This window comes from Leishmania panamensis (assembly GCF_000755165.1).
Source record: "Leishmania panamensis strain MHOM/PA/94/PSC-1 chromosome 30 sequence".
Taxonomy (NCBI): Eukaryota; Euglenozoa; class Kinetoplastea; order Trypanosomatida; family Trypanosomatidae; genus Leishmania; species Leishmania panamensis.
Genome location: NC_025877.1, coordinates 110,009 through 134,041, shown reverse-complemented (window position 1 = coordinate 134,041; position 24,033 = coordinate 110,009). Strand labels below are relative to the sequence as shown.

The following is a 24,033-nucleotide window of genomic DNA, read 5'->3' as shown; positions in this document are numbered from 1 at the left end:
CCACAAACACACACTCTTGCGCAGCTGATTCGCATCTGCTCTCTCTCTCTCAATCGATTTGTTCTCTCTCTTTTCTTACTCACTGTGGTGGTGGTGCTGACGCAGCACACACAGAAGAGGCGTAGGAGACGTCACCGTCGCACACGTGACTATCCGAGGTGGTAAAACACATTTACTCTATCAGCGACGGCACTGCATCGTGCTAATTTGTGCATGTGTGCGGTGATTCGATCTTCAGTCTTCTCTTGCTCTCCCTCTCCCCCTCTCTGTGCGTGTATTGGAAAGTCGAGCACGCCCTTTGTAGTGGTCGTTGAGCGCGTGCTACTGCACAGCGAACTCGTGGAGCGTGTGAGATGACAGCAGGCAGCCGGTCGCATCTCCACACGTGAGAAGGTGACTTTGCGTTCTCTCCTTTCCTTTCTACCTCTTAGTGTCTCCCTCCTATGCTGGCTCAGTATTGTCGGTGGTTCGTTTCGTCTTTCACCCGACTCCCTGTCACGCCTGCTGCTCATGAAGCGCGCGTTAGGTCTTGTGTGCACCCTGGTCCAGGCAGCGGCATCGGCTGCGGTGATAGCCCTTGCTTCTGTGAGCGGAACATCTGCTTCAAGCGTATACGGCTTGCCCTACTCACATCAGCATCCTCGCAGCATTGGTGGTGACAGTAATAGCAATAAGGATGTTGGCTATCAGCCGTCGCCCCCGACGCCCACTAGCAAGTCTCCGCTCGTTGATGACGTGTGGCCGAACGTAACACTGAGGTTCTTCATCATTTTCATGAGTGTGTGCGCTGGCGCCGGTGTGGCAGCTCTCATTACCATTCTCTGTGCATACTGCCGTGAATACAAGCTGCTGGAGACGAGTGACGACAGCGACACAGAGAGCGTGTGCTCATGCACCAACATCCAGTTTTCCCTCTCTGGTCATTCTGATTCCTCGTCTGACGAGGTGCAGACCTACGCGACACACCGTCAGCAACACATTCCGCCGCCAGCAACGGCAAACGAGGCCATGACTCCCATAACGCGCAAGGAGGAGGAAGAGTTCATTGATCTGCCCGAGGTAGTGATACAGACGGACACACAGTCGAACGAGTCACACGAGTTGTTCGTGTTACCTGAAGCGACATCCAGCTGGAGTGACGACGCGCTCACGGTGACTCAGTCTACGGACTCCCGTCTTTCTCTCGCCTGTAGTCGGCGCGGGTTCTACAGAAAAGTAAGATGTCACGGGACTCAGGGGTGGTAGCGGCAGTAACTGAGTCCCACTTCCTGTGATCGCCTTCTCGCCTTCTCGCCTTCTCATCCCCCTTTGGCAGCCTGCGCGCCAGACGTGTCAAAGACCGCCTTTCGGGAAGGAAAAGAGCCGGCGGCTGCGGGCGAAAAACAGAAGTTGTCTGCGGCTCCATCGCTGCTGCTCTTTCCTCCCCCCCTTTTCCCATTCCTCGGTGCCGTGTGTGCGTGTGCGTCTCCTTAGCACCCCTTCTCCGTGGCCTTCTGCCTCCCCTCCCTCCCGCGTGTCACCGGCGGCTTCACAGGGGGGCTGATGTGATGCGCTTCGCCTCTTGTTTGTACGGTGAAGAGAGGGAGGCGGTTCAGTGGCAAGCAGCGAATGCGGAGTGGGGAGGGGACCTGGTGTTGGTTTTTGGCGGATGATCGGTGCACCGCTTCCCCCCTTTCCATCTTGTCTCGCTGCTGGGGCTGCGATGCGATGGGCACTTTTTGTCATTTGGCTTGTATTTATCTCTCGATGTTTTCCCCCGCCTACGCGTCCCCAGCGCCTTCCGTGACAGTGTGCAAGTCTTTGTTTCCTCTCTCTCTCCCTCTGGTTATTGAGGGGGTGGCGTCTATCTTCCTCTCGTCTAGCCTCCTTCCCCTTCCCTTCTCTTTCACGTTGTGTAAGTAGGCGGGACCGGATGGCTGCGGCATGCGGCGGTGGATGACTCGTGGTGCCCGTTTAATGTGCTTAGCTCTTCTATTTTCTTCTATCGGGCGTTTGTGCACGCGCTTCCCGCCTCGTTATGTGTCTTCATCTTCTTTTCGGCGTTGGCGGCGCGAGGCCTCTACTCTTCTCTCTGGCTTGAGCAGTCGGCAAGGTGGGTAAAGGGAGCAAGAGAGGGAGGGCAGGGTGGGACTTGAGAGCATGTAGATGGCTAGGAAAGCAGCGTGTAGAGTAAGGCACGCTTGTTGTTGTGACTGCTACTAGTGGCCCTGCCAGTCGGTGAAGCGGCATAGGCGTTGTCATGTGTAGTCGAACCGACCCTGTCGTCTAACTTCTGCTCTCCGGTGTCTTTCCTCTGCCTTCCCTCCGCTTTTCACTTCCCCGTCGTACTGCCCTTTCCCCCCTTTACTACTTTCCCCGATGACGCTGCTCTCCAGGACTCCTCAACTGTTTCATCGCTCTCTCCGACCTTCTTGCGACCCTCGTTTCGCACTGGCGTGTCTTGCAGTGCCACTTTGCGAAGTCGTGCGTGAAAGCGAAGGCTGCTCGATTTTTGCCAGGGACGAAGAGGGCGGAATGCTAGGGGGCATGCAGGGTGCTGCTCTGCTACTCGTAACGTCCCTTCCCCCATTCCCTCTCCCGCCTTGATTTTCAGTCGTACGCGTTACGGGGTTGTACGTGTCCACTGTCTCTCCCTGCACGCGTGTATTTGTGGGTTCGCTCTCTCTCTCTCTCTCTCCTCTTTTCGAAGCAGGGAAGTCCTCATCGCTGGCTCTTCTTGGATTCTTTGCTTCTCAGCACCCCGTCTTCCTCTCTTGTAGTGTTGTGTGTGACACTTTGACTCATACCGGGGGCTTTCTCCGCTGTTGCATGCATTCACGCCACGCCTCGCTACCCCACTCACCAGCCTACAAGCGGGTGTGTGTGTGTGTGTGGGTGTGCCTGTCTTGTCTTGTCTCTCCCGTCAACTTTCCTCACCCTCTGCCCGACGTTCGTCCCCTCCTTTTTATTTTTTTTTCGTTCTTGTTTGTGTGTCCCCCGCGCTCTCCACCCGACTCGAATGTGTTCCACACGACATTGTCGTTGCTTCTTATCGCTGCCACCATGACGAAAAAAGGGGTAAAGGGAGGGAGACCGTCGTTGTTGCTGATGTAGTTTCGCCGCGGTCATTGCTGCAAGTCTTGCCCCCCTCCCCCCTCCTTCTTACACCCCCACCGCTCTTCTCGCTCGCTCACTGTGCGCGCGTTTTCTTGGTTATGCCTGTCGCATTTTGTGCGTGAGTGCTCATGCCGTCAAACATGTGTGTATTACCTCGATTGGTATGGGGTGATTTGATCCTCCTCTTTTACTTGTGGCGTGTCCTCCCTTCTTCTCCCTCTCTCGCTTGTCGTTCACCCCCCGCTTTCTCTCGCCGCGCTGGTTTCCTGTGCTCTTCCTCGATGGTGATGTCGTGTATTGTGCTGTCGATATCCGCCTTGGTGTTGACTGGCTGGTTGTTGTTCTGTGCACAGCGGCTTCGCCCCTCTCCCATGTGTTCACTGACATCAGCATTATGGTGGTGGCTGAAGGGCCGTCGTCGTGCATGGGAAGATGTAGTGTGCTGCGGGTGTCGTAGCTGTAGTTATGGCTGCGCGGGTGTCTGTGCGTATCTACGTCCCCTCTTCCCTGCTCTCTGTGTGCACGTCTGTGGATCTCGCTCGTTTCGCCCACAACCACTCGGTGAAGAGTGGCACTGCTCACCTGATATCCACGGAGGTGCAGCATGCGGGCTCACAGTGGCTCTATAGCACACCCACACCCACGCATACCTTTTGACGCGCTCACGTGCCACTCTCGGTGAGTGAGGGAGAGGGGTGAAGAGGAGGGGGGGGGGCACGGCGGTGAGAGGAGGAGCGCCGCATTTGTTAGCGCTGCCACCCCACCTTTAGTTTTGTCGGCGCATTCCTTCATTTTGGGCTGATGCGGTTGCCCGTTCTCTCACCTGCAGACCCGTATGTGAATTGGGTGTGCGCATCTACGTAGGCGTGTGTGTGGGTGCGCGGGGTCTCACTTTAGCACATACGGCCCCCCTCTGGAAGCGGGTGGACGGCCTTTTTGCACTCGTCGATGAAAGAAAGCCAAACGAAGGAAAAAACAGATGCGCAACAAAATACACAGACAGTGCGGTGGTGCCATGGCTGACAGTGGTGGTGCCATGGAGTCGTCGTCTCCCTTGTCTCTCTTTCTAATGAGCACCGCAGAGCGAAGGGGTGTCTGTCTATGAGTCTGAAAGGTGCACCAACCTGTATCGCGGCTAGTGCGTGTACCTCCGTCACTGCATAGCCGCTGGAGAGGCACAAGACGACAGGAGACACTTCTCTGTCGACGAAGTAGGCAAAGGGGGATGTGCATGTCTACGTCAGTGTCTTGCTCACGCGCGACCAGCGTTTTCTTGTGCGCTCTCCTCCGCGCACGTGAGCGTGTTTCTCTCTCTATGAATGGGGATTCCACTTGGCTTCCTCTTCCATCGCTCTCGACCTCGTTCTCCTCGTGCATGTCCACAGGCACATTTCATGTAATGCCTCCACCACCTTCTGCAGGCGTAATGCTTGCGTTGAGCGGATGCTGGACATATCCGCCATGGCTCAAGGAAGCTGTTGGACGTATACGTGAGCGCGTACACCGCTCCCTTCGGCGGTCACGAGTACCGCCAGTGAGCTTTTCCTCCAGCGAATCATAAAAAGGGCGTGCAGCACAGCAGATTGAAGGCGCGTTGAAGCAGAAGCGAGCGTCTTCTGACCTACAGACTCTCGTCTCTGCTTCAACGCGGCTGCTTTTTCTCTCTCTTTCCCCACCTCTGCCGCCTTCTCTCTTCTCGCCGTACGGCTAGTGGGCATGCAATGCTATCTGCGTCTTGCGGCTACGCGTCGCTGCCGCTGGTGCTGATCGAGGCATACTGTCTGATGACCCTTCAGTCGCGATACGGGGAGGGGCGTCTTGTTGACAGCAGCGCTGTCCGCGCACTTTGGACCAAATTATGTGGACGCCTCGAGGCCCGCTGCTCAGTTGCCTTTCACTCTCTTCGTCCGACAGCTGCCCCTGGCGGTGCTGCTGCGTATGTGGGAGCTACTTGCCTGCGATTCACTTATCATCGTGCAGGCCGCTGTCAGGCTTCTCAATCAGAGGACGCTGTTGGTACTCCATCTGGAGGGTGTGCCCTTGTATCTGAAGGGTGTGTGCTCAAGGCCACAGAGTGAAGGCGGGCTGCTCCGGCGTGCGTGCAGCGTGCCGCATCTCTTTCCGTGTCTTTTGTTTTTCTCTTTTCAGCCTGCTCTTGGCATGTTGGCGCACTTGTGCGGTTCGCTGTTGTGAGCCACGTGCTGACGGCATTGCGCCTATTGCCTCTCTGCCTTCCCACTCCCTCTTTCCTTTTCTCTGTGAGTGCCTCTCTCAATAGCCGAGCAAATAATCAGCGGCAAATGCTCTCACACCCCCCTTCTCTCTCTCTCTCTCTCACCTGCTAGCTGGTGGAACAGCCTCCTTTCTTGCTCTTGCTCGTTTCTCTCTGTGTATCGCTGTACGGACGGGGAACGCCCAAGAGCGCTGTTTTTTAACCTGCTCCCTCCTCATCGGACTGGAGTTCGGTAGTGAAAAACACATACACTCAGACACGCGTCTACATCCCTCTCTCTCACACACAGTGTGTATACGCGCGCATGAAGGCACTTCCACGTCAAACGCATCTCCTTCCCTCCCGTCCTTCCCCTACACACGTTGCCCCCCCTCTGCCTGTCCCCTTTCTTCTGTTGCTCCATCTCCGCCTAGTTGTCTCTCTTGTTGCGGTGTTTTTCCGTGTTCCACGCGTTGGCCACTCCAGCCCCCCCCTCCCCTCACCAACTATTCATTTCATAACGGCCTCGCCGAACCTCTTCCTGGTTTGATCGCGTGCGTGGTACTACACTCTTCGACACACATTAGCACCACTACCCTCTGAATCCTCCCTCACCCCTCCCCTCCCCCCTTACCACATCTGTCTGGGCCTTCCTTTCCACCTTCACCGCCACGTGGTACGTTCCATACACCGTTTCCGCCGACGCACCTTTTCCTCTTTACCTTCATCATCTCCACCCCACCTCTATACCTTATACACACTGCAACACCCCGGGTCGCTCTCCCCACCCCCTCGTCGCCAAGATGGGTCTTATGCTACCGAAGCCGATCCTTAGCAAGGTCGTGGATCGTGCTGGGAGCTCCTTCGTGAACAGCGCCTGCGCCTCACAGAACGGCTTTCGCAACTCCATGGAGGATGCACATATGCTAGTCGCCAGCGACGACGCCGATGTAGCGTACTTTGGCATATTTGATGGGCATAGTAACGCTGAGTGTAGCGCCTACGTGGCGAGAGAGCTGCCACAGTTGCTGAAGAAGCTGCCGGAGCCGATCACGGCAGAGATGCTAGAGAAGATATGCGTAGAGGTGGATGAAGCCTACATGAAGGCATACGTCGAGGGCGGCTCCACTGGTACCTTCTGCATCATCCGCAAGGACCTCACAGTAACTATTGCCAACGTCGGAGACTCCCGCATCCTCGTCTGCCGCGACGGAAAGCTGATTTTCGCCACTGAGGACCACAAACCATACGTTCAGGAGGAGATGGAGCGTATTGTTGCCTGTGGCGGCAGTGTAGTCAGCAACCGCGTCGACGGCGACCTTGCCGTGTCGCGCGCCTTCGGTGATGCGTCCTTCAAGGTAAAGGGGGCGAAAGACTACCGAAAACAGAAGGTGATTGCCGTGCCGGATGTGTCGGTGGTGCAGTGCCAGCCGAACGACTTTATCATTCTCGCGTGCGACGGCGTCTTTGAGGGCAATTTCTCCAACGAGGACGTTTGCCAATTTGTGTGGGAGCAGCAGCAAAACTGCTGGGACGACTTGGCGGTTGTGGCCTGCCGCGTTTGCGATGAGGCAATTCGCTGTGGCAGCAAAGACAACATCTCCTGCTTAGTGGTACAGCTGGCGGAGGGCGCGTCCAAGGTAAAGTTGTTTGGCACCGCGTCGTTCGTCCCTGGTCCCCCCTTTCCGCGCAATCAGCAGCCCTGCCGCACTGCCTACGCGCAGATGGCGGAGCTTGGCCACACGACGACGGCGGCAGCGCTGCAGACGCGCTACCAGCTGCTGCAGGCCTTCTCTAAGAACAAGTTGAATGCTCAGCCGCCTGTGATGCGAACCGCCTTCGAGATGAGCGACGAGGTGGACGTGGAGACGGAGTTGTCCTTCTTCGGCAAGGGCCCTGCACCGGGAAACGAGAAGAACTTCTTCGAGGCGCTCGCCAACACGGGAGGTAACTCGTAGCGGCCATGCCGCCGCCATCCCCCTCGGTGATCCTCCTCTCCATTGCCCATACGCATTACTTCTCCCCCTTCTCGCCCCGTAGCCCACCATATGCATGCGAGTGTTTTATCTCACTGTTTGTATGCTCTACCCTCGCCTCTCAGGACTGCACCACAGGATGCCTCTGCAGTGGATTGCGCGGTGCTCGGGCGAGGGCACCTTGTGCCTGGCAGAGGCGATGTACCTGGGGGAGCAACACGTGCGCATAAATTCCCCTACAGTCAGACAGCAAAATGGAGGGAGGGTGGGAGAGCCATGACCGAGAGTCTGAGCGACAGGGGAGGCGATGATTTGGGATGGCGGAAGAGAGGCCACAGAAGGAAGGTCACTGTGCACGACTGAACACACACACCCACACCCACACACACACGTTGTAGCTGCTGCAGCAGCTGCTGCCTTCTTTGGGTTTGTGTGCTATGCGTGTGAGTGCGTGGAGTAGATAGAGGAGGGGACAGAAAGGAAAGGGATGGCCGTGCTGTGTAAGGAGTGTATAAATGCAGCTGGAGGACATGGGAGGAGGAGGAAGAGGTGACTTGGTGGGTGGGGTGAAGCTATTAGGAGGTGATGAGTGAGAGGGGTCACACCTAGCACCCCTTCCTTGAGCATGCTGACGTAAGACACCACTACGCTTCCTCCATGCGGGTTGGGCGCAGGTTGCGGCTGCTCTCCTCGCTTTCGAGCTCAAGAGTGTTTGTAGGGAGGAGGGAGGGGGGTAGGCGACAGGGATGGGACCGTGGGGTGGGGGGGGGTGGAGTATACGCGAAGGTACTCACGTACACGTGCACACACCTCCCGATGATGGCGTGGGAAGGGACGGCGGTATCTTCGCTCAGCCGCTTAAGGCTGCATAAACGCATGCATGGAGCTGTCGCACACGTGTGTGATGACGTCGCTCTGCTTCGCACTCCATGCTCTCCCCTCCCTCCGAGCACAACCCGCAGTACAGACTCGCGCGCATGCTCATATTGCCTACGTGGACGTTTCTGCAGCGGTATGTGTGCGTTGATCTCTCCCTCCTACGTCTTCCTTCATTGCGTCTTTCAGCTCCCCGCTTCCACGTCCTCTCTTACGCGCACCTCATCCATGGCAGCTGCTCACTGGTCAGGACATGTGTATCGCTCTTTTCCCTCGTCGTTGTGGTGGTTTTGGCTGAGTGGAAAACGCCGTGCTTTTTATTTTCGCTGTTCTCTTTCTCAGTTTGCTTCTCTTCCCCCCCCCGCTCTTCTCTCACCTGGCTTTTCGCTCTCGTACCTGCGTGTTGGTTCACGTACGCGTGTGTGTCGATGGCCCTGTGCTGCCCCACTTGTCAGTCCCCTTTCGTTCGCTCGCTCGCTCCTTCCCTTGTGCCTTTCTCTCTTTTTTGCTTCTTGTATTGGTTGTGTTGTTCCCTATTGTACGAGGGACAGCGGCGTGTGAATGGGCCTCTCTCTCTCTTACGCTTACGCTTGCGCTCACTCTCACTCGAGCGGTGTTGTTTTAGTCGCTTGGATTGTTCTCATTTCTTCAACTCTCTCAATGTTTTTCCTTGAATCGGCGCCCGTGTCTCTTGGTGCACATGGGCGTCTGCGCGTAGGCGGGTGGAGAGGGAGGGGGAGAGCGAGCAGGTAGTGACTCATCAGTGATTGAGGCCATCGCTGCCGGTTACCACTTACATTCATACTTTTCCCTGCTGTCTTCTGGATTAGCGCTGATGAAAGGGGGAGGCGAGGGGAGGGGGAGGACGGAGAAACAAAGCTAAGAGAAGGAGAAAGGCGAGCAATGCTGGTTGCCGCTGTCGTGTGCTTCTCTTGGATACCTTCTCTCTCCTCTCCTTAACTCTTCCTCAGCTCTCCTGCCTCTCTTGCGCGGCTCTTTCACTTCCGAAAAAAAAAAGACAACCGATCGCTTGTCCTATTTTTATGTGCGTGTGTGTGCGTGTGTGTGTGTGCCTCCCTCCGCCTCTCTGTCTCTCTGTTTCTCTGTCTGTCTGTCTGTCTGTCTGTCTCTCCCTCCGATTATTTGGTGGGCTTTCGTCCTTTATACTTTGATTACCTCTCTCGGTGACCTGCCGAGAGAAGAGAAGAGAGCAGCAGAGCACCTGCAGCACCCGGAGAGAAGGAGTGCCACGAAAGTGAATACGGTGGCGACTGCGACTGGGGATGTGAATGTTTGTGTGCCGGTGTGTCTGTGTGACTGCGCGTCTACGTCGATCATACCTGTCGTCGTTGCTGTTGTTCACTCTCTTCTTCCCCCTTTTCTTCAGTGTGTGTGTGTGTCTCTCTCTCTCTCCCTCTCTGTGTATCTGTGCCTGTGTAATGTGAGTGTGCGTCCGTTGTAGCCGCAGTTTCTTTGCTCTCTCGCTCTCCTCATCAGTGCCTGTGTCTCTATCAGCGTGAGCTATAAAGGAGCCATCCCAGAGACGAGCACCCCTCAACATCTTGAACTCTCTTCTTGTAAGAGGAAACGAAGAAAACTACGCAACAAAAAACCAAATGTGGACGGCCGCACGCCTTCTCCTCCTTCAGCTACGCACATTAAATGCGCACGATCTCGACGCGGCACTGGTGCACTGTCGCGTGTGCGCTCACTCAACCGGGTTGTGTCTCGTCTCGTGCTTCGCCTACCTCCTATGCGCCATCGCTTCTCACCTTGGTGTTTTTTTTTCTATTTTCGGAAGTCCCTCAAATGACCTGCGCACCGCCGCGCTGGGCTGCCCATCGAAGAGAGGAGGAGACACACTATGAGAGCCACAACTTCTCCGGCGATCTCTTGCGCTATTGTGAATGACGCTCTTCTTTCCTGCTCCACTTCTCTGTTTTTCCTGTGCCTCCCCCCTCCCCCCCTTACGCACATGCACGTACACACAGCTGCACGTATCTGCATACTCAGGAGTGAGCATACACCCACACCCCCACCTGCTTGCATACACAACGTGAGCGCTGAGCGGAGAGCCAACACAAGTGAACGCGGACGCGCACAAAAGGGGGAGAGAAAAGCACACATACCCGAAGGGGAGGTATTACGGCACGCGCCTCGCCTCTTTCCCTCCCCGTCCATTGCCCCCCCTCCCCCTCCCGCTTCTCCTTTCCGCAGCCCGTGTTGTATTCTTCGCACGTATTGTCACTTCTGTCTCCCTACACAGGTGGGGGTGGGAGGGTGTGTGTGCGAGCATACCCGACAAAAGGGTTGAAAGTGCCGAAGAGCATTGGCTAGAGGAGCTGGCAGGGATTGGGATAGCGGGCGAAGATGATGCTCACCAAGGTAGAGGGTCCTAATGCAGCCGGCAACAAGGTTTACGTTTTTGGTGTGAACGACTACCGCCTGGAGGTGCCGGAGCGCTACAACGTTCAGCACTTTGTTGGACGTGGTGCGTACGGCTTTGTTTGCAGCGCCGTGGACGCGGTGACCAACGAGCCAGTGGCGATCAAGAAGGTGACACACCTCTTCGACGACGCTGTCGATGCAAAGCGTGTCTTGCGGGAGGTGAAGCTGCTCGCCTATCTCAACCACCCAAATATCCTCTCTCTCAAGGACCTCTTCAAGTCCCCGGACCCGGTGGACACGTACAACGAACTCTACGTTGTGACCGACTTGATGGAGTCGGACATGGACGCAATCCTGCGCTCCCCGCGCATCCGTCTCGCCGCCGGGCACGGCCAGTACTTCACTCTTCAGCTGTTGTGCGCACTGCAGTACATTCACAGTGCCCACGTGCTTCACCGTGACCTGAAGCCGGGGAATCTGTTGACAGACTCGGAGTGCAACCTTAAGCTGGGCGACTTTGGCCTCGCGCGCGGTGTCGGACACGACGACACCATGACGCAGTACGTTTTCACGCGATGGTATCGGCCACCAGAGTTGCTGCTGGTGTGTAAGCACTGCAGCTACAGCGCTGATATGTGGGCTGTCGGATGCCTCGCAGCAGAGATGTTCACTGGCAAGCCGCTCTTCCCTGGCAAGGACTACATCAACCAGATCAATTTAATAGTGGAGCTGCTGGGCGTACCAGACCTTGCACGTGACCTGCCGCCGAGCACGTCGCAGGAGGCGGTGCACTACCTCTCTTCTCTGCCCCCTATCAAGGGGAAGACGCTGGAGGAGTACGCCCCTGAGCTGCGGCGCCGCTTCGACGAGGCTACCTTTTTCGATGGCTTCGACACAGAGCTGGAGGAGGCTATCGGTGCTGAGGGCGCCACTATCGCCCGGCCCCAGCCGCGCCCGCCGGAGGATTACTACGCCGAGTTCGTCGACTTTATCTTTGGACTGCTCTGTTACAACCCCGAGAAGCGGCGCATGGCGAAAGAGTCCATAGCTCATGCATGGCTGTCGGACGTGCGCGGCCCTCAGGAAAACATTGGCGGCTGCGAGGCGGAGCGAGTATACTGTTGGGATGCCGAGGGCACTGCCTTCACCATCCCACAACTCCGCCAGCTGTTCGTAGAGGAGATCGAAAAATTTACGTCTACCCGCGGCCACTGAGCGCCATCGAGGTGCTTGGGCCACGTGCACGCTGATCTTCACGACAGGCGTTGGGTGGGGCGTTTGAATGGCGATGTCGTTGAGCCATGTGCGTAGGCATAGCACGCTCAAGAGGTGATGATTGGGGATGACATGTATTGGCGAGGGGAACAGCGGATAGGTGGCGGAGGAGCGAGGGGGCCCTCACCCCCCCCTTTCACCCCTCTCTGTCGTTTTGCTCCCCTCTCTTCATGCATCACTGCGGGTCTCTCTCTTCCTTCTTGCTCTCAGCGGTGTCGCTCTTACTGTGCCCGCGTTATGAGGTGGCCACTCCGCTGTCGTTTTCAGCAACATTCGCTTTTCTTTTCCTTTCATATAACGCCGGAACACCCAACAAAGATGAGCACTGCCCGCGTAGCTCCCCCTTCTGTTCTTCGCGTGTACACCTTTGCGCGCGCGCGTGTGTATGTGTGTGTATGTGCTGCCGTTGTCGCTCGTGAAACGGTGCTTTGCTCTTTCGGGGGTGGTCGTAGTGGTGGTCATCACTACTCTCTCCTGCTGCCGCTTTCGCTTGGTGATGTTGTTCTCGCAATCCCTCTTCCGACCCCGCGCACTCCCCCCCTCACTCGGCTCCTCTCCCCACCCATTTGTGTGTTATCCACCTTTCTTTTTCGAGCTCATACACGATTATGCCGCCACCAGTGTGTGCGTGTGTGTGTGCGTGTCCTTTACGAGGCCGGTGGACAGGCACAGGGATGGTGAGATCTGAGCCAAGAGCAAGAGAAAGCGAAAGACGCAGTCGAAGGAGGAGAGAATACGCACGTGCCCACACCCATGTACTCCAGCACATCAGCAGCAGCAATCCTTACATGGGCGCTTGCAAACGTACTGGAGGTTTCCCCACCAGCGACTCCATCTCCTCTCGCTCGGTTCGCCGATGTCGAACCTCCTGCGAGCCGCCATGGAGCGATGAGGAGGGAGGGGAGGTACTCACCGTCATTCTTCCCCTCTCGCTTTCTGTATGCACCTTTCTTACTTCATGCCCACGCTCTTCTCAAATTCCGCTTCTTTCTCTGTTTCCCCGCTCCTGAATTCGGCGTGTTGCCCGCACCGCGTCCAAACACACTCATCGCGTCGCCCTCAACGCCACTCCGGACCGTTCCACCGCCTGCACACTCCTCCTCTCCACACAAGAGTACTTCGTTGTTGCCTCCTTTTTATATTGATCTCACGTTTGGTCTCGCCGCTTTTCTCCCACCACCGTCGCACCACTACTGTGGCGAACGCGAGCGCACATAGTGAGTCCGAAGGAAAGGGGAGCGTCATGAGACGTCGTCAAGTGCACACTGCGTTCTCATCCGTGGCGGCCACGTCGCGGGCAGTGCTGTGCGTGGTGGCCGTTCTACTTTGCTGGGCATCGTCCATCGCCTACGGCTTCAGCCTTTCCGTTGTGCATGACCTCGGCTTAGAGTACTCGCAGGGGGATACCATCCACGTCCTGGCGAGCACCGTCACCTCGCGCTCAAAGATCGTGCCGCTTCGCTGGCGCAACGTGTTTCCGTGCTCAGCGCCACTGAGCAAAGACACACAACCGCCATTGCATCGCAGTATTGGTCAGGTGCTGATGGGTGACACCCTGGAGGACTCGGGGATTCAGCTAAAAGTGCTGAGCGACAGGAAATGCGCTCTTATCTGCTCTGCAAGTTTGAACCCGCTCGAGAGGGAACGATATGAGAAGCGCATCTTGAGCCGCTACCGGGCGCACCTGGTACTGGATGGGCTTCCAGCGCTGGAGGCAACGCCGGTGGATAGCAATCGCCATCGCATCCGCATGGGCTTTCCGCTTGGCAACTTCTCCAGGGGCGGACCAAAGGGGAGTGTCGAGGTGTACAATCACGTTCACTTCATCGTCTCCTATTACCTCATCGCCTCGACGGAGCCACCGACGGTGCGCATTGTGAAGTTCGAGGTGGAGCCCCGCAGTGTGTCTCACAGCGGCGAGCTCGGTAAGGACGACACCTGCGCCTTTCCCGCCGTGCCCAACCCGCAGATCACGTCGATGGAGGGTATCCGCTTCAGCTACTCCGTCACGTGGACGCTGTCGACGACGCCGTGGAAGACGCGCTGGGACAACTACGTCGACCACGATTCACACGAGTCGAGGGTGCACTGGTACTCCATCTTGAGCGTCTTCTTGTTGGTGCTGCTGCAGTCGATGTTCCTGTGGTACATCCTCGTGCGGTCTGTGCGGCGCGACATCTTATCCTACAACGAGGAAGACTTGCTGGGTGATCGTGAGGACATCGGATGGAAGCTTGTCCACGGGGATGTGTTCCGGCCGCCGCGCAGGGCTGTCCTTCTCTCCGTACTCGTCGGCACCGGCATGCAGGTCATGTGCATGACGGTCGCCTCTCTGTTTTTCGCCGTGGTTGGCATGGTCTCGCACAGCTCTCGCGGTATGCTGCTATCGCTGCTCGTGACGTTCTTTGTGTTCTTTTCCAGCGTCAATGGGGTGGTGACGGCGACCCTCCTTAAGTTCTTTAGGCGACGCTCGTGGCAGGCCATCTCACTCACGTCTATCGCGCTGCCGGGGTTCCTCTTTACGGCGTACTTGGCGCTCAACTTCATACACCTCGGCTCCCACGCGGCGAGCACGCTGCCTTTCGCCTCTCTCCTCTACCTGCTGGCGCTGTGGCTGTGTGTCTCGGTGCCTCTCTGCTTCGGCGGCGCTGTGGCCGGCTTCAGCACCAACATCGCGATCCCGGTGAAGATCAATGCAATTCCCCGCACGATCCCGCCGCAGCCCTGGTACTTGAAGGGTGTGCTCTCCTACATGGCTTTCGGCATTGTGCCGTTGGCGGCGTCCTACGTCGAGTTGCAGTCCATCTTCAGCAGTGTCTGGCTCGGCACTGTGTACCGCATGTTCTCCTTCCTCATTGTCGCCTTTCTGCTGATACTGGTCATCGTGGCACAAGTGTCCATCTTCTTAACCTACTACCAGCTGAGCCTCCTGAACTACCACTGGTGGTGGCGCTCCTTCTTTGCGTCGGCGTCATACGGAGCGTGGATGATGCTGTACTGCGTCGTGTACTACTGGTTCATCTCCATCGTAAAGGGCTTCCTCGGGATGGTGCTGTTCTTTGGGTATATGGGGCTGGTTTGTGTATCCGTGTCGCTTATGTTTGGCGCCGTTGGCTTCCTCGCATCCCTGGTATTTGTCCGCATCATGTTTGCGAGTGTGAAGGTGGATTAGACGGCGTGCGCGTCAGAGAGGAAGACGGAGGGAGGGAAAGATGACGGATCGTGGCGGGTGGGAGAGCGTGTATCGAGTACCGAACAGAAGGTAAAGGAGACGGAGGCCAAGGGGGCGAAGTATCTTCTCCCCCCGCTCTCTCCCTCCATCCTCGCTCTTGCTCTCGAACGCTTTCATTCCCCAGCCTTCCAGAATGTTGTTTATCGCGTCTACCGCAGCACAAGGCATGCGTGCACGTACACTTTTTTTCCCCTCGCTAATGATACCCACCAACGCGGACACGTACCCATTGCTCGCACTTGCTCCATGTTCCCGTTGGTATTATCTTACTTTCTTGTCTCTGCTTGAGATCTCTGACGTTCTTGTTTTCCTCATTCGCTTCACTCATTGCCTCTCTGTCACCCACCGCTGCGCGCTCCCTTGCTGAACCTCATGTCCTCATCCTCTCTTTTCTCGGTTGTTTCACACATGTGCTGGGGGGGGGGGTGGACGCGTTGCATAGCGGGACAGGAGAGGGGGCAAGGAGGGAATGAGGATTAGGAAGCCATTCCCAAGAGGGAGGGCTCGGCAGCCTTCCCATACGAGTTGGTGTGTGTGTGTGTGCCTGCTTGTGCCTCGTCATCGCTGTCGAGCTCTTGTGTTAGCGACAGTAGCGGCATTCGCCTAGCGAGGAAGCAAGAGTCTCGAGATGGGGCATCCATACCAGCGCTTTGTTGCACATGCTTGGCGGAGGTGGATCATGCGTGCGTGCGAGTCAGTGCGTGTGCGAGTCAGTGCGAGTCAGTGCGTGCGTGCTGGTACCCACGTGGTACTGGGACTGCTGCGGTGATGGTGACTGTCTTACCCCCAACGACATTCACATGTGTGGATCTCCTCCTTAGTCCACTCCCGTTACGTGCCTCTGTTCGGTGTACGTGGCGGCTGCATGGGCTGCTCACACTTATTTCTATCACTTCCTATGTGCCCCACTCAGTCGTACACATGCCCATGCTCATACCCCACGTCATGATACTCATGCCGAGTAGCAAGTCTTTGCTTTCTGTAGGCTTCATCGCTTGGCCTCGCTACCTCTTGTCGTCCTTCCTTTCGTCTCTCGCTTTGTCCTCTTGAGTGACTACTCATCGCACTCTCTTCCCGCTCACTCTTTCTCCCACCCTACCGTGCCGCACAGCTATTGGCGCGCACTGCACCAACGCTGGATCCTCCTAGTTGGCTACTGACCATCAGCAGGCATACGGACTTACAGACACAACCCACGTATAAATCACTCTCTTCATCATTATTCTCACTCTCAACGTGCGCACGACCACGCCCCTACTGCCAACGCTTTACTGAGCAATCCCCTTAGTACCACCGCCTTGTCCTCCTCTCTTTTCAGGTCTTCTATCATTGCTATCTCTTTCGTTCTTTGCCCAGCTTCTACCCGTCTTATCATACGTGTGCCTGTGCCCTCCCCCCCGTTCTCCCTTCTTGCTCGTCGTCTCACTTCCTCGCCATGTCTCGCCCACAGGCAAGCAGCAAGTCGGCGCCGAAGACTATTTCGGTGTTCTGCCGTGTGCGTCCGCTTGTCCCGCATGAGAAGTCGCACACCTGCAATAACATCACCTATGACCCTAACGACAATCGCGCCATCACAGTGAACCGCAAGACGACCACGAAGGCGGGGGAAAAGAAGTTCATGTTCAACCGAGTCTTCCAGCCGAACTCGACGCAGAAGGAGGTGTACGAGGCCTTTGCCAAGAACGCCGTCGATGCCGCCTTCGATGGTCAGCACGGCGTTCTCTTCGTGTACGGCCAGACCGGCTCTGGCAAGACCTTTACGATAAGCAATGACGACCCGAAAAACGAGGGTGTGCTGCAGCAGTCCATGCGGGATATCTGGACCAAGATCGCCAACGACACGGAGCATGACTACTCGTGCAGCGTCAGCTACGTGCAGCTCTACAACGAAATCCTGACCGACTTGCTGGATGAAAAGAAGGGTAAGGTACGCATCCAGCTCGGCACGGAGGGCTGTGGCGATGTCGTGTTGGTGTCCGATGGCTCTGGGAAGGGAATTGAGCGGGAGGTAAAGGACTACAACGGCACCATGAACTTCTTCAAGACGGGCCTGTCGCGGAAGGAGATGGCAAGCACGGCCATGAACAACACGAGCTCTCGTTCCCATACTGTCTTCACGCTCAACATCAGCCGGTGCACGAAAGTCACCGCGGTGACCGTCGGCGGTGATTCGGGGGGCGCAACCGTTGCATTGGATGGACGCCTGGTACTGTGCGATCTTGCCGGTAGCGAACGTGTGAGCAAGACACATGCGGAGGGTAAGACACTTGACGAAGCCACGCACATTAACCGCAGCCTCCTAACCCTTGGTAAGGTGGTGGCTGCTCTGACCGCCAATGCCCAGCACGCACCCTTCCGTGAGTCGAAGCTGACCCGCATCCTCCAATACTCGCTCATGGGTAATGGCAACACCTCCATCGTCGTCAACGTCAGCCCTTCCGACGAAAATACAGAAGAGACCTTCAGCGCCATCTTATTTGGGCAGCGCGCCAGCCAAATCAAGCAAGATGCGAAGAGACACGAGGTTCTGGACTACAAGGCGCTGTACCTGCAGCTTATGGCTGATCTGGACAACAAAAATGACAAGACTCTTGAGGACGCACTGGAGGAGGAGCGTGGCGTCTTTGACGACCGCATAAACTCCCTCAACGACCAGGTCAAGATACTGACCGAAGAGAACGGCATGCTGCGCAACGAGAACAAGCAGCTACGCCAGTGCGTGCCACCGGATAAGCTGAAAACGATTGATGAGACCCCGGCCAGTGGAGTGCCTGCCTACGAAGGTGCATCTGGCGGCGGAAGCTGGGCCAAGGCCAACCAGGAGTTGCGGGAGGTAATCAAGTCCCGTGATGAAAAGCTGCGCACCATCAACGAGGAGCGGTTACGGCTCGCTCTTGTGGTGGCTGAGGAGCAGCGGAAGTGCTTCCAACTTGCACAGAAAATGCGCGCATTTGCCTTGCGCTACAAGATGGAACGCGAGCAGTCGTCGCGCCGCCAGGATGCGCTGACCGCCGAACTGGCGTCCGTAAAGGGCACCGACTACCTCAGCGCCCTCGGCACCTTTGACTCCTCGATGAGCCCAGCCAGCCCAGGCAGCCCAGGCAGCCCACGCGGGGGCAGTGACGGTGAGGATTACAACGAACTCGAAAGTGCACGGCAGCAGATCCGTGCTCTCCGGGCGGAGCGGACCGATCTCATAATGTACCAGAAGAAGGCGGCCGAGGCGATTCGCGTGCTCGCGTCGGAGCGTGACGCGGCGCTGCGCAAGGCGGCGTAGTTTTCCGGATCTGGTAGGTGCACCCGGCCTACCGCTGCGTCTGAGCAGCAAGGCTCGAAGGTTATTTATCCTCTTCCATAGGGTAGGCAGTGGAGACGTCAGCGCAGAGGAAGAGTGAGATGATGATGATGCTCAGCAAAGTAAAACGAGGAAGGAGGGGCGGTGACGATGACGCTCTTCCTGTAGCCATGGTTCTCCTGCTTCCCTCCCTACGCAGGTCCCTCTCGCCTCTTCCCCCATGGCCGTTTCTCGACATCTGCCCTTTGTTCTCCTCCATTTTCTTCCTTGACCGCCGTTCTCTTCCGCTTCTCTTCGGTGATCTCTCGCCTGTCGCCTGTCTGGCGTTTGGTGTTGTTGCTGTGCTGTTCTTCTTTTTTTTTTTTGCCTGATCGCCTCTTCTCTCTTCTTTTTCGTCATTCCACCCACTTCACTTTTCATCAAACACCGAAAGAAAGTAAAGCAAAAAAAAAATGATGCGCCTACGCGTGACAGTCTTTTCGCTATGGTGGGGCAGCGCTCACGTGTGTAGGGCCCCCCCTCCTAGTAGAAGACGCCCCTACGGTAGAGAGGGCACCACCTCTCGTCTCTCTCTCTCTATGCCTGTAGTTGTTGTTTCCGCAGAAGAACATCCGCCAGCCACGCTGTGGTGGTGGTGGCGGCGAGGGCAGACCTCGTGTACTGTATTTCTCTGCGGACCACCTTCTACGCAGGCAGACGTTCGTTTTTTTTCCTTTTTTTTTCATTTTCGCTCTCTCTCTCTCTCTCCCCTACGATGCTATAGTGTTTCTCCTCCTCCCCCCTCGCTGTGACTCTCTTCTTGTTTTCCAGTCTTCCTGCCCACATCCTTGAGTGCAGGTGAGTGGGTCTGTCTGTCCTTCCCTGGACGTTGATGCTGTCTTCTATCAACTCTTTTTGCTACGCTTCTCTTCTAGGAAAGAAGAAGAAGAGAGAGAAGCAAACAAACAACACAACAACAAAGACATCGCTGGCCTATTTTCGCATGTTCTGCTCTCTCCTTTCTCCCTATTGCTTGATGACATCACTGCGTTCTCTCTTAGCCCTTCCTTCACTCCCCCCTCTCGCTGCCTTCATCTCTCTGTCTCCCTGTGCTTTTTTTTTCTTTCCAAGTTGTTAGCTTCTGCCCGTCTCTCTCTCTCTCTGTGCCTGTGCTTACTGAAGCTCATTTTTGCTGTTCTTCTCGCTTCTGTGATTTACCTCTCCCGCCAATACTGTAACGACGCTGCACACGCACTACCACCGCCACACTTCTTTACTTCTCTCTTTTCTCTTCGTTCGTTTTGCTCTCTTTTTTTCGTTGCCTTTGCTGTCGCTTTGGTGTTCCCGCTTCTTTGTCTAAAAGCCTTCGTTCGCGCGCGCGCGACTGGTAACACAGCAACGTACGCTTTCCTCTTCTTCCTCTTCCTTGATGAAGGCTGTGGTGCTCAATTCTGTGCTCTGCCGTCCCCCTCCCTTCTCTCCCATGCCCCCATCACTTCATACGTGTGTTTCTCTTCCCTTCTCTATCTGTCTTCTCTTTCTGCGGCGTACTGTCTCTGCCTGTGTACGGGGGTAAATTTTGGGGTTTGTTGCTTGTTGTTGCTGGCCGGCTGGCTGGCTGGCTGTGGCGGAGATGTTGGCCCCTTCTCACCTCTCTCTTTTCTGCATGAGACTTGGCGGCTCTTTTCCTGCCTATTCTTCGCCGTGTCGTCGCCTTCTCTGTTCCCCTCTCCTGCCGAGGTGACCACTGCCGTTGATTTTGTGCAGTGGCGGCTCTTGACGGTTACGATCGATGGATGTGATAGTGAGGGGTGTTGTTGGTGCGCCAGGTGTGGCTTCGTCGCCGAGGCTTTCGCGAGAACGCAATAAAATTTCATCAGGTGGGGAACGCGAAGGCCTACAGCGCCTCTATCGGCCGAGCGCCTTGTCGGGCATTGCCACACACGCACGTCACCTTCCGAGCATAAATTCATGCGTGACTCTGCGAGTGCTTTTCTGCAACGTAAAATGGTATACGGAGGGGGACGAGGCAAATGTTATCGGCTTGCGGTTACCCTTTCCAGCGGCGCTGCAGCATCCAGTCTGTGGTGCCTGTCATCGCTCTCTTTCTTTTTCTTGTGCTTTATGGACTCAATGGAGAAACACGCAGCCTCATGCCTTTGCTTGCAGTCGAGGCAGCCCTTGCTGAGCACAGGATCAATGAGACTGTGCTCAGCAAGGGCTGCCTCTCAGTGTCTCCTACTCTTCGACTCATCACCTCTCCGGTGACTGGGGGACACACGTCAGTGTGCGGCATCCCCAGGGCTCGGCGCCCCCCCAACTTCATGGGAAGCTGAGTCAGTCCCCCTCCCTCTCCCTGCCAATGCCGAGCCGCTCCTGGTGGTGACAGGGCCAAGTGCCTACGTCGTGGCGAGGCCAGAGCGGTGCATTGCTACTGGTGTTGGCGACCAGGTCCTGGACGGCGTGGCGTCGGAGCGACCAGCGACAGCGAACACGCTCATACTATCCATGTGATAGGCGGAGTGTCAGCGGGACTCGAACACACCTCACCCGGCCCTCGCTACCTGCTTGTGTGGGACGCCTGAGCCACCCCGAGAAGGATGCCCCACGCGACGTCCGACATGATGGGGGCGGCGGCGAGGCGATCTGCGGGGCGGGGACGGGTGGGCAGAGTTTGAGGCAGGGGCCGTGCACCGATGACTGGGTTGGCGCATTGCACTAGCCCGTGTCTAGGGCTGCCTTGCACCAGGCGACGGACCCGCATCCCAGCGGATAGTGTTGAGCGGCGCTCGTGTTGTAAGGCTGAGTGGTTATTAAGGACAATACAAATTAGCAACGCAGAGCCTCTCCTGATGTCTGTACACCGGCTTGCCTCTCTGTGCCCAATCCCGTGCTGCCACTGCCTTAGACGGCGCCGGGACCAGCAGACCACCTGTGCAGCGCACTGAGTACTGCTGGCCACTTTTCCCTCATAACTGTACTTCTCCACATTTGGGCTCTTTTCTCATGAATGTTTACCTTCTCGTTTGGAATGACACGCAGTCGCGGCGTTCTTCTTCTTGCCCCCCCTCCACGTGTTTTGCCCTCTGCTCCCCTGCACAGGTGTGTGTGTGTGTGTGTGTACCAGTCAGCCGAACCTCATCGGCTCATACAGCTTGCTCCGTCCCTCCTTCTCATTCCTCTCTGCCCAGAGAGAGAGAGACGAACTTCTCCGCACCGGTTGCAGATACTGTCTTCACCGTCGCATGTCCAAGGATGCTACCGTGCTGGTGCTGGACATCACCCTCTCCCGTGCAGCGGCGCTGGAGGAGGCGTGTGACCTGTGCACCAGAATTCTCACGGACAAGATGGTATACTCACCGTTGGACGAGGTGGCGGTTATTCTAGCTGGCACAGAGAAATCTCGAAGCGCCCTGTACGACCAGTCTGGCCAGGCGCGGTACCAGCACATCACAGTGGCCGTGGAACTCGGACCGGCAACGGAGAAGATCCTCGTACCTATTGCCGCTACTCGCGCAGGTGTCGTTGCGCTGCCTGGGGGCGCCACTGTGCAGCGGCCTGTCACGGAGGCGTATGACTTCATCGACGCCCTTCAGGTGGCGGTGGCGCTTCTGCAAGCGCGCACCAGTCAGAGGAGGTACAACCGCTGCATTTACCTCCTCACAGACGCCCGCCACGAGGTGCGGCACAAGGAGGACCTGCTTTTTCTCATCGATGCCTTGCAGCACGATCAGATAACGTTGGTGGTGATTGGGTTCGACTTTCAGGCGCTGCCAGCAGGCACTGCCTCACAGGAGGAGTGTGACGAGTCCTCCACGGGTGACACTAGCGCGTGGGTCGGGCTCGACAGGAAAGCACAAAACGAGAAAGTACTCGGGGCGCTGTGCACCGAGCTGGGGCCGCCGAGTACACTAATCAGCCCCGCGGAGGCGCTGGACCGTCTCTCGCTGCTGCACTGTCGAAAGATCCGACAGCAGCCCATGTTCAAGATTGCGCTTCGCATCGGCGACGTGCGACTCGCCACACAGCTGTTCACTCTCACGCAGGAGGAGCGGCTGCCGGCGCTACGTCGGAGCACCCAAGACGGCGCGGATGTGGTGCAGAGCGTCGAGTACGTCACCCCCAGCGATGTGGACGAGCAACCGCGTGCCTTGGCAAAGGAGGAGCGGATGGAAGTGTTCTTCTTCGGTGCCGATCGCGTCTCGTGCAGCGAGGCCGATCGAGAGGAGATGAAGGTAAAGGGCCCACGCGCGCTAGAGGCGATCGGGTTCGTCGGGGAGACGGAGGTGGGGCCGTGTCTGCTGATGGGCGGCACACGCGCGCTGCTGCCGCTGGCGGGCGACCATGCCGGACAGCGCGGTTTCAACGCCTTGGTGGACGCCATGGTATCCAGCGGCAAGGCGATGCTCGTGCGACTCGTGCGCACGGCACACGCCACTCCGTTGCTGTGCGTGTGTTTTGCGCGGGTGGCAGAGACGGCTTCGGGGCAGCGCCACTTGGTGCTGGCACCTCTCCCGTTTGCCGAGGACATGCGAGCCCTTCGCTTCTCCGAGTACCCGGAGGTGCGGTTCAGTGAGGCGGAAGAGCAGCTGATGGACGAGCTGATCGACGGCCTCTCCGTCGATGGCTCGGTGCTGGCGCCTCAGGACACCTTCAACCCGGTTCTACAGCAGTACTACGCCACCTTGCAAGCCAAGCTGCTCGCCCTAAATGCCTCAGCCGAGAAAAGCAACACGAAGGTGCCCTCGTCCGAAGCGGCGGTGCCGCAATTGCTGCCTCTGCTGAGGGGGACCTCCACGGACTTCTTCGCGGAGGGCAGCGGTGTGTACGAGGCGGTGTCAGCGCACCGGTCCGCCCTTGCGTCTTGCGCAAGCGCGTTCCCGTACGAAGAGGAGTTGGATGCACTCTTCCCAGGGAGCAAAGGCGCAGGCTGGAGTGAAAAGTCGTGGTACCAAAGCTTGACGCCGTCATCATCACTGATGGCCACTGAAGCCGGCGTGCCGCCGTCCGCAACACAGGGGTCTGGCGGTGCTCCGTCCACAATTGCCGCTGCCATTATCAGAGACTTGAAGTGCAGCGCGGATGCGGACAACGCGTCTGCCGGCAGCCACGCCACGTCGGAGGCAGCGAGCATCTCCACTGCCCCACATGACATCATGAGCGGTGGTCCCTCATTCGTGATTACAACCGTTGACCCAGTGGGTACTTTCTCCATGGTTGTGCGCAACCCTACGGCAACGGAGGCACAGCTGAGCAAGGCGAAGGACGACCTCAGCAACCTCATTTGGGAGCTCCTGCGCAGCAGTGTAAAGGATGCCTTTTACCGCAAGTGCATGGCCTGCATTATGGCCCTCCGCCAGTTCTGTGTGACACAGGATGACGCCGCCTACTACAGCGACTTTCTGCTCAAGTTGGCGGTAGTCGCACAGCAGTGCGGCCGCGATGCCGATTTCTGGATTCCGTACGTGGTGGAGCGGAAGGACAGCGCCAATGTGTGGCCCATCACGGCACAGGAGTGCACGTCTGCCACTCTGCCAGACGACACAGCTGCCGAGTCTTTCCTGCAGAAGATCCACTTGGATCTCGCCATCGCCCCCGATGATGTGACCGACGCTGATGACTGACTGGCGGAAATACAGTAGCAAAGCATCACAGGGAGAAAAGGAACGAAAATGCAGAGCGCGGAACGTGCGATCTGCGTGTG

General features: G+C 57.2%; 6 protein-coding genes across 6 annotated transcripts, besides 1 other annotated feature; all 6 read left to right on the top strand.

Moving 5' to 3' along the window:
- Positions 1 to 510: 510 nt before the first annotated feature.
- LPMP_300400 (hypothetical protein) lies at positions 511 to 1,245 on the top strand (the record flags this gene model as incomplete). The annotated part of the gene is made up of 1 exon (XM_010702773.1): positions 511 to 1,245. The coding sequence occupies one exon, from the start codon at positions 511 to 513 to the stop codon at positions 1,243 to 1,245; it is 735 nt and encodes a 244-aa protein (XP_010701075.1).
- Positions 1,246 to 6,111: 4,866 nt separating this feature from the next.
- Positions 6,112 to 7,266, top strand: LPMP_300390 (phosphatase 2C, putative; the record flags this gene model as incomplete). Its single annotated transcript, XM_010702772.1, has 1 exon — positions 6,112 to 7,266. One exon carries the CDS (start codon positions 6,112 to 6,114, stop codon positions 7,264 to 7,266), a length of 1,155 nt encoding a protein of 384 aa, XP_010701074.1.
- Positions 7,267 to 10,530: 3,264 nt separating this feature from the next.
- On the top strand, positions 10,531 to 11,763 carry MPK12 (mitogen-activated protein kinase, putative; the record flags this gene model as incomplete). Its single annotated transcript, XM_010702771.1, has 1 exon — positions 10,531 to 11,763. The coding sequence occupies one exon, from the start codon at positions 10,531 to 10,533 to the stop codon at positions 11,761 to 11,763; it is 1,233 nt and encodes a 410-aa protein (XP_010701073.1).
- Positions 11,764 to 13,066: 1,303 nt separating this feature from the next.
- On the top strand, positions 13,067 to 14,995 carry LPMP_300370 (endosomal integral membrane protein, putative; the record flags this gene model as incomplete). The annotated part of the gene is made up of 1 exon (XM_010702770.1): positions 13,067 to 14,995. The coding sequence occupies one exon, from the start codon at positions 13,067 to 13,069 to the stop codon at positions 14,993 to 14,995; it is 1,929 nt and encodes a 642-aa protein (XP_010701072.1).
- A 1,495-nt stretch (positions 14,996 to 16,490) lies between these two features.
- Positions 16,491 to 18,332, top strand: LPMP_300360 (kinesin, putative; the record flags this gene model as incomplete). Its single annotated transcript, XM_010702769.1, has 1 exon — positions 16,491 to 18,332. One exon carries the CDS (start codon positions 16,491 to 16,493, stop codon positions 18,330 to 18,332), a length of 1,842 nt encoding a protein of 613 aa, XP_010701071.1.
- A 2,275-nt stretch (positions 18,333 to 20,607) lies between these two features.
- Positions 20,608 to 21,152: a repeat region.
- A 422-nt stretch (positions 21,153 to 21,574) lies between these two features.
- Positions 21,575 to 23,953, top strand: LPMP_300350 (KU80 protein, putative; the record flags this gene model as incomplete). Its single annotated transcript, XM_010702768.1, has 1 exon — positions 21,575 to 23,953. One exon carries the CDS (start codon positions 21,575 to 21,577, stop codon positions 23,951 to 23,953), a length of 2,379 nt encoding a protein of 792 aa, XP_010701070.1.
- Between the last annotated feature and the right edge of the window lie 80 nt (positions 23,954 to 24,033).